The sequence below is a fragment of the Symsagittifera roscoffensis genome, chromosome 2 (assembly GCF_963678635.1).
Source record: "Symsagittifera roscoffensis chromosome 2, txSymRosc1.1, whole genome shotgun sequence".
NCBI lineage: Eukaryota > Metazoa > Xenacoelomorpha > Acoela > Convolutidae > Symsagittifera > Symsagittifera roscoffensis.
In genome coordinates this window covers 25,973,649-25,982,890 of record NC_087063.1, presented here as the reverse complement: position 1 = coordinate 25,982,890, position 9,242 = coordinate 25,973,649, and the positions used below count along the sequence as shown (strand labels likewise).

At 41.4% G+C, this 9,242-nt stretch overlaps 1 protein-coding gene across 1 annotated transcript in view; it reads right to left on the bottom strand.

The window, feature by feature from the left end:
* Positions 1–2,473: 2,473 nt before the first annotated feature.
* LOC134839770 (GATA zinc finger domain-containing protein 4-like) overlaps positions 2,474–9,242 on the bottom strand; it is a gene marked incomplete at its 5' end in the record, with an annotated part of 10,031 nt that continues 3,262 nt past the window's right edge. The window contains one exon of the mRNA XM_063855390.1: positions 2,474–2,576. Within this exon, the coding sequence (XP_063711460.1) occupies positions 2,474–2,576 (103 nt within the window). The remainder of the gene's footprint in view (positions 2,577–9,242) is intronic.

The following is a 9,242-nucleotide window of genomic DNA, read 5'->3' as shown; positions in this document are numbered from 1 at the left end:
TTTTCTTGGTTAGCCGTTGCTCCATCGATGACCTGCTCTTCGTCTTGGTTGGCCTTTGTTGTAGTTGCGGAAACTGTTCCAAATGTTTTGCATTTCTCTGTCGTCGGCATTACGTCCTCTTTCTCTTTTGGTTTCATCCCGACAATCGCTGCAATTCTCTCTGTGAACGACGTTCTTTTGTTTGAGAATCGTTTCTTATCGTTTCCGGCGTGTTGCTTGTTGGATCGTCCACAATGTCAATTGGTGAGAACTTTATCGTTTTCTTTTCTTGTTCTTCTGCATTTGGAATGGGTGTTGATTCCGTGGTTTTCCTTTCCACCCCCGTCAACACTCTGATCTGGTGTCTCAAGATCGATTTCTCTAGCCGGCACAGTTGGTTCTTCCATAGCTTTCTCCTTGATCTTATGTTCCTTTACGCCTCTTGTATTCACCATGTTCACTGAAATAATCTTTCTCATAACTTTCGGATTTGGTAGTGTTGTTTTCCGTTGCGACGACCTTTGATTTTCTTTAGTCATTTCAATCTTTTTTCAGTTATCGATACCCTATTTCGCTTCATGATTTTGATGTACAATTTTCTTTATTTACAAATTTAATATTTATAAGTCCCTATATAAATTCCGATTCAATTATAAAAATTTTTTAATGCATTAAAAGCTAAAAACAGTCGAATTCAGTCTAAAAAAGTTTTAAATCTAAGTCAATTTTTTTTTGGGATGCTGAGAACGAAGGTTTCTTCTAAATCTTCGTTCTAGTTTTGGGATGCTTTAATACTTTCCCAGGACTTTTCTGAACCCTCCTAGGACACTTCGCCTTAAGTGTTGGGACACTTCGTACTGTCCCAGGACTTCTCTGAACCCTCCTAGGAGACTTCGCTCGAGTGTTGAGACACTTCGTTACTGTCCCAGGACTTTTCTGAACCCTCCTAGGACACTTCGCTTTAAGTTTTGGGACACTTCGTACTGTCTTAGGCCTTTTCCGAACCCTCCTAGGACCCTTCACGCAAGTGTTGGGACACTTCGCTACTGTCCCAGGGCTTCTCAGAACCCTCCTAGGACACTTGGTTTTAAGTGTTGGGACACTTCGTACTGTCCCAGGACTCCTCTGAACCCACCTAGGACACTTCGTTTTAAGTGTTGGGACACTTCGTACTCTCCCAGGACTTCTCTGAACCCTCCTAGTACACTTCGCTTTAAGTGTTGGGACACTTCGTACTGTCACAGGACTTCTGTGGTCCCTCCTAGGAGACTTCGGTCGAGTCTTGGGATACTTCGTACTGTCCCAGGACTCCTTCTGAACCCTGCTAGGAGACTTCGCTTGAGTGTTGGTCACTCCGTACTGTCCCAGGACCTTTCCGAACCCTCCCAGGAGACTTCGCCCGATTGCTGGGACTGTCGGGTCTCCCCGGGTTGTTAGATCACTATCCCAAGACTGAGTGTCGGGACACTTAGATCATTATCCCAAGGCCGTAAGCTAGACTGTTTGCACTTCTTCCAACCTCGTAGCTCAAGTGTTTCTTCGTCTGATTGATGACTTCCCCAATAACTTGTTCCGAATATTGGAAATTCCGATCCACTATCCCAGTATCACCTCTAGAGCTCTAGTGTTAAAAAATCCCCAGAACCCAATCTTGTTAATCAAAATTTAATCTGCTAACCACCCTGAAATCACTTTCCCTTTATTAATCCGACGCATTCGAAGTACGACTTGTTAGCAAGTGCCTTATGATTTCCAATTCTTTAAAAGCCAATTAAAATTGATCCGAAATCATAAAAGAATTTGACTGAGAAAAATGAAAAAATATAAAAAATCTGGTGAGTACACCCAAAATTCAAAGGCGACATTCGTAAAAAAAATGTCTGGTTCCTGAGTGTCCCGCGTTTTTCCTACACCTTAATAACGGTCTTATGGGGTATTCTCCTTTCGGGTTCCAAAAACTGTCTATTGCCGATCCCCCCACCCGATCCCACCAGGTTACCTACCCTAATTCGATCTTAAATTTTAGATATCCTCGCGTTACAACTCTCGTTCTGAAACTAAAGATGGATTGTTTCAGACTCTGGGTCTACTAATGTAACTAAATCGACGATATCGATTGTATAGTTACTATAATGTGTTCCCCCTTTTTACAATTTTCAACCACCAACCTATATCTTAACCAGCCCCCCTTCTAACACCCCCCCCCCCTATTTAGCCCCCCACTAAAGCCGAAAACTACCCGAAGCGCGATTGGTGCTAAAACTCTCGAGAGAAAACCGTGGAACCTGTTTCCAAGCTCTGCTCAAGTAAAAGCGTTTTCTCAAAACGGTGGGTATTCGCTTATTCAATTTTACACTTATTTCTTAAAACGTAAAATGGATTTTAACGATACCCGTTTGACCAAACAGAACCTCTTTCAACTTTCTTCCGTTTGCCCTGTTCTGCTTTGTTGACTGGTCACCTGCCGGATGTTCACACCTTCACCCTGGGCTGGTCACCTGTTTGTTCCAGTTAAACCTCCCAGTGGTGACGCCTCCTTGTTGTCCACTTTCTCACTTCGCTGGGTACCTCTTCCAGCCAAGTCGCCCAGTAGTCCGCTGATATAAAAAGCTATCTGAAAACTTTACAACGCTCCACACTTGGACACCTGTAAAACGTTGCTGGTTTGATCGAGACGATCGGTCTTTTTGGAAAACGGTATGGGTATACTATTTTAATTAATATGAAGGTTTGATCCACCTAATTTGGAAGTCAAAGCCACTTTCCTTTTTATGTTTTAGTTTTTAGTTATTTTTAGTTTTTTCCTATTTTCAATCTTTTTTTGTTTTTTGTTTCAAACTGAAAAAAAAAATAACATTAAAATCAAAAAGAACAAAAACTGAAAAATGTATAAAAATCCAAAAAAAAAACAAAACTTAGATTTTGTTTCCGGACGAGATGTGATTCGATTTTCTATTTGTTGAGTTTCAGATTGATTTGAATGAGTCTCGATCGGAAACTCGAAAATAGTGTGGTTTGCGTTTGGATCGTTTTGGTTTTTGGTTAGGTATCCTCCCTCGAGTTGAGTTTGAGTTTTTAAGCACGTTGATGATAATTACGCCGGTGACCGGAGGGTAGAGCGATAAGCTGACAGACGTGCACCATTCACGGCGAAAATCATCTTGGACAACATCAACAAAGTCTAATGGATATCGTTGCCTTAGTTTTGGTATCTATATAGGTACTATTTTATTAAACTAAGGTTGTGGGGGACACAATTGGACCGATGCAGTTGAACTTCCAAGTTAAGGTTCTGAATACGCATATTTTGGTGTAAAGAAGGTATGGAAAAATTAATTAACGACTAGTAATAGTAAGATCTCCGAGCTTTTTCAGACGGAAAAAGCGTCTGCTCATTGAACTACAACTAAGTTCAACCTCCCTAATAAGAGAAACGCGCGGAGAAAGAGTTATCAAAAGTTGAGAAAGTAATTTTTTCGATCAAATTTTTTGCGATTTTTTGAAGCTTCGTCAAGATGTCTTCAAATCGAATTTTAAGTTTTTTAAATAAAGGGATACAAAATTTTGAACAACAAGCTTGCTAACATAATCTATAGAAAACGATTGAGAGGTTAATTTAGTAAAATAAAAGGATTGGAGATTTTTTAACCAGATGTTTTGACCAGCGCTTTCAACAAGAATTACTTAAGCAAATTACTGAAAACTTAAATAGGTAGGAAAAGACGCCCACTTTAGCAAATTCGTTTCTGTTTAATTCTCAGAGACTACTGATCAGAAAAACTGAGATAGCATATATCGACATTTTTGCTGATTTTTTAAAAATTCATAGCCGTTTTTAGGTTAATAGGATCGGAAAACAATTTTTAAAGTTTGTCAGTTTGGAGAGTCCAAGTTTGAGGCACCAACTGAGTGGGAAAAAATTTTCACCAAATTTTAATTTTAGCTGACAAGGAGCCTTGACCGTTTTAACTAACCTTGTTTGCAGCAACTTATATCGTAATTGGACGCCTTTGCTTGTCAAAAACAGCGATTTTCGTGGAACCTTGACCGATAACCCTCCGAAGCAACCCACCGGAGTAATTTAAGCCCCTTAACAACCATCCTTGTTAAAAAAAATTTTGTGAACCTTGCGAAGCAGTTGAATGGAACCTTCCGAAAAAAAGTAAACTTGCTTCAAGTCGTTTTGAAACCCACCAAACCTCTTGAGGCAAAAGGTTTAAGTTTTGGAAATTTAAGGCAACCTCACGAAACCCCATCCGGAGTGAAATATGCCCCCTAATAACTCTCTCTGGCAAACAATTGACAAAAACTCCAAAGTAACTTAAGTGTCTTAGGGACCCTCCAAAAAAGACTCGAGCCCCTAACAACCCTTCTTATCGAAATCTAAAGGAACCCTCCGAAGTAACTTAGGTATACCCAAAAGCGAAGAAGGCGATTGAATGTGACAGGACTCAGAAGGTTTTTGAGATTTCACAGGATCAATTGTGCTCCGGAGTACATAGACATCTGGACATCAGGCAATGGTGAAGTTCGGACATCAGGCACAGAAAAGGCGCCAAAGAAACGACGAGTCCATCGACTGTATTTCAGTTTCTTGTCGATTTGCTCCAACTTTGCCATCAAGTCGCCCAGCTCAAGCGAAGTTGTTTTTTCTTGGTTAGCCGTTGCTCCATCGATGACCTGCTCTTCGTCTTGGTTGGCCTTTGTTGTAGTTGCGGAAACTGTTCCAAATGTTTTGCATTTCTCTGTCGTCGGCATTACGTCCTCTTTCTCTTTTGGTTTCATCCCGACAATCGCTGAAAAGGCGCCAAAGAAACGACGAGTCCATCGACATGTTTATGGACGACCTCGAACTACTGGGAACCATAAATAATTCTGACAAAAAACTCTGAGATAGGAGTCTGGCTATTGCATCGAAGTTCATGGACGGGTGGGAAGCGAGGAGCTGAAGACTACGCTGGTCACTCAGTTCACTAATCAGCGGATTGTGTACCTACGCCAGATGACTTACGCTACTGATGAGGACTATGTGAGAGGACTCATCATGAAGCACGGTCTCATCTTGAAGTAAGGCCCGCGATGTTTCTTCCGTAATTTTGAGGGGCATTTTAAGTCAGACTGAACTCATTTTTGTACGCGGTAGTATCTGTGAAAAAAGAATTGGTACGAAGAAGCGTTATCCGGAGTGAAAGCCAGTCGAGCGTGTCTGAGGAATGAAGCAGAGTCAAGCAGTCGCCTTAAACTAGCTCAAAATGTTTTATGGCCTGGCGGCTCAGAAGGCATTGTAAAAGGTTCAATAAGATCTGGCAACCAAAGAAAGTGAGCAATGGGTGAGGTCAGAACTAGATTACACAGAACTGATACCCTAGATAAGACTGCGGAAATAAAAGAAAAGGAAGTGCCCCAGAGCCTGAAATTAAAAATTATCTCAAGAAGAAGACATTATGAACGACTGATGAAGGTAGCAAAATAATATCGGTGATTTTGGTTGCGCGTCATCAAATCGTAAAAAAAATTTAGTGAACCTTCAAAGATCACCTCGGTTCGTCTGGAAATCTGTGCGATGAGGCCCGTGCTCCATGCGGTGAAGGCGTTTCCAGAGCGGTGAGGTCGTTGCTCACAACAGGTCCACCAAGGCTAATTAGGGCAGATGGACAATAAATGGATGTCTATGACCCTTACCCAAACTTGATGAATGTGGATGGCATCAATATCTACACCAAGGCCCAAAAGCGAAAAGTCAAGTGGGTCAAATCTACTTTGGACAAAAACAACTGAAGGTTCGACGCATCTGGCATAACGCCATGCTCAAGTAAGACGCAGTCCAGATTGGTTGAGGCCAATCTGGCAGTAGATGTGCTGGACATGCAAGGCAAACAGCTCTCAGCATTGGGAGCGACATAGGCTTTGACAAGTCTGATTGATACTGACTAACATCCGACTAGCTGTGGTCAACCAAGGGGCTTTTTAAGTGGCTGGAAGGACACCGATCATCTCGCTGCAACTTGATGGAAGGCATATCTAGATGAGGTCCCTAGTCGTCGAGAAACTGGATGAGTCCGAACAGTTCATTTTGGAGGGCGATTTTGTGCGCAAATTTGTTGTTACGATTGACCTCATTGTTTGAGTAATACCAATTAATGACCTCGAGAGAAAAAACCAGTCAAAAAAACCTTGATTATTGCGGCGAATTTTTCCTAAACCGAAAAGTTAGACAAAAACCAAATCAAGCTGTTTTAGCCAAGTTAAGGATGAAAAATTTATATGAACTTAGCATTAATAGACAGGTGTGTCTCGTTCTCCAACCAAATAGTTAGAACTGAGCTTTTTTCAGGAAGAAATTTTTCACTAACTCAAAACGAACTGTGTTTGAGTTTGTTGTTGAACACCCAGGAAACACCAGTAACAAAAAGCGTAAATGAAGCTTGATTATGAGTTGCCTCTGAACACCGAGTACTAGAATATGAAGAACTTGACGTAATTTAAACTGACTGAATGTCCATTACATGCTAACAAAGAGTGTATATTGAAGAGTGAATGAATTGAATTTAAGAAAGGTTTTTCGATAAAATCAGAGACTGATGATGTGCTGTCTAGCTGTTCGAATTTTTCTGAGACGCTCTCTGACGCATATTTTGCAGCAAACAAAGCAGTCTAACCCGAATGAGTTCACCTTAATTGTAAAATTTTGGACAAAGAGCTGGATTCCTTTAGGGAAGTGTTAAATTGGAGTGCAGAAATTGTTCCGAAACACAAGAACGACATTAGTTGTTACAATACCTTAGAACAAGAGAGGTCTCAGTACCTCACAGCGAACGAACAGTTAAAAAATTGGCGGGATTTGATAAGAATGAGCCATCTAAGACCCCGTGGGCTTGTAGCGTGGTCTTGGCTGAGAAAAAATGGGTACAATTTAGATTTTGCTTTGATTTTTACTAGTTGAACGCTGTAACAATCAAAGATGCATATCCGATACCGCGCATTAATGAAAACCTCTCGAAATTGGGAGACAAGAAGTTCTTCATGACGTTGGGTTTTGGCTCTACGTTCTGGCAGATAACGCTCAGGAGGCAGGACCGAGAGAAAACAGGCTTTGTGTACGTTCTGGGACTGTTCCAGTGGAAGCTGTTGCCTTTTTGACTGTTTGGTGCGACAGCCATTTTTCAACGATTAATGACTCAGGCACTTACAAAAGTCTCTGCGTTAAGGCACTTACAAAAGTCTCTGCGTTAAGGTACTTACAAAAGTCTCTGCGTTAAGGCACTTACTCAGGCACTTACAAAAGTCTCTGATCACGAAAGTCTCTGCGTACAAAAGTCTCTGCGTTAAAAATCGAGTTCGTGCTTAGCTGAAAACGTACTCGATGGATTACAGTTCATTTGGTCGTTGGATATTACGTCTCAATCGCTATCACATGATCAATTAGCAACGGACTTGCGATTCACACTAAAATGCGGGCTACTTAAAAAAAACAGGGTTTTCAGAGCGGCTGGAAGAAAAACAGGCTAACCAGGCAGAAGTAAAGGATGCTTCTTCTTTTTGGATAAGGACATTTATGATAAACTCAAAGATGCGGACTAAGCTGATTTGGATGAGATAAAAGTCTCACATGACATCGACTTGATTGATGATAGAGAGACACACCGTATCTGATCGGTCAGAATCAGAGGTGGAGTTCGAACCCGAAAGGAGCACTCGCATCTGCCAAGAAATAACAAACTTGCGAGTACTCGAATGGCTCCATGATCTTCTGCATATTCAAAGGAGACAGTACTGACAACTCAGGACGTCGATCAATCCAGCATCAAATACATCAGATTTGACATTACTGAATTCAACAGGGTTGCTCCAGATGGACAATAATGCGTTCCCAATCTAACCTCAATCTGCTCGTCCCTCGTCAATCAATGGAGACGTCGATGAACATTTTGTCCTGATTAAAAAATGAAATCAGCAAAGGAAGCGGGAGAACTAGACACGGAGGGAGACAACCCTAGGAAGCAGGTATTCGGACGGTTTTTCGAATCGTATTTTGACCTCTCAAATCAATTCATGAACTACATTGTTGTGACTGACAGTGACTGTATACTCATCGAACGCACGAGCACAATCACGATAATCGCGTATGTAAGTTTCAAAACAACAAAAGCGGCCGACTTTAGAAAAGAGGATAAGAATACAGAGTTTTTTCGGAAAAAGAAGCCTGGTGTAGGTGGGATGCACTGCCTCCTATTACTACTCCCTACTGCTGACCCCTGATACCAGGAAAACACATATTTTTGGTAGCTAAGGCCACGGATAGGCAACATAAGAACCCCGGTATTTTAGTGCTGGCACTAGACCGACTCATAGAAATTTTGGTCGACCTCACTCTCCTTGCTAGTTTAGTAAACAATATCAAGAAGGTTATATGCCCTAGTGTCTTTTTCGGAAGTAGACACAAATGTGAACTTAAACAAAAATACTATCTAAGCATGTGCTTGAACTTTTTATTGAGTTAGATTTTGCTTGTTTTCAATTTGCTAATTTTTAACTGAAAACGGAAAAATCCAATTGACACAAACGATAATACAATGTTTTTGCTGATAAAAAATGGATCGAATATTTTTCTCAATTGTGATTTTTTTTAGATCGTGATTGATCAAGCATTTGTTTATTGACCTTAAAACAAATTACAAGAAATACTGAAACGAATGAAAATGAGTGCTACCTACGACCTTATGAATCTCCGGGAGGCTAGGATGAGCTGTAGATGAGATCTACCAACGTCCGCAAGATGGTAATTTCGGACTGGAGGATCCGTAGCTGGCATTTTTTGTAGTTGCCCTACTGAAAGCTAAGGGAAGAGAGAGCCGTGGGAGCCGTCCAACGGAGGTGGTGCTATTTTGGACATTGGCAAATGCGGTTACGCCAAACGGGTATCAGTAGGCTCATGCGATGGCGTTTGGACAGATGCCTGGTCACTACATGACTCGTGAGCCGGGCTTGGGCTCGCAAAGGGAGTATAGGCTAGGAGAGATGCCTCTGCCCTTCCGCCCCAATTCCTCCACACAACCTATCTTTTGATCAAAATATCACGTGATGGAAAGGTATCTTCATCATCAGCTGATTTTCCTACTGCTGCTCCATCATCGAAGAATATGAAATTGAACGAAATCGAGTTGCAGACGGTAGTAGCGAGTGAGACTTGCTAACTCGAATCATTGAAAAGTTTATGAGATCAAGTGTCTCACATTAGCCAGTTGTCAATAGGGATTTTTTCT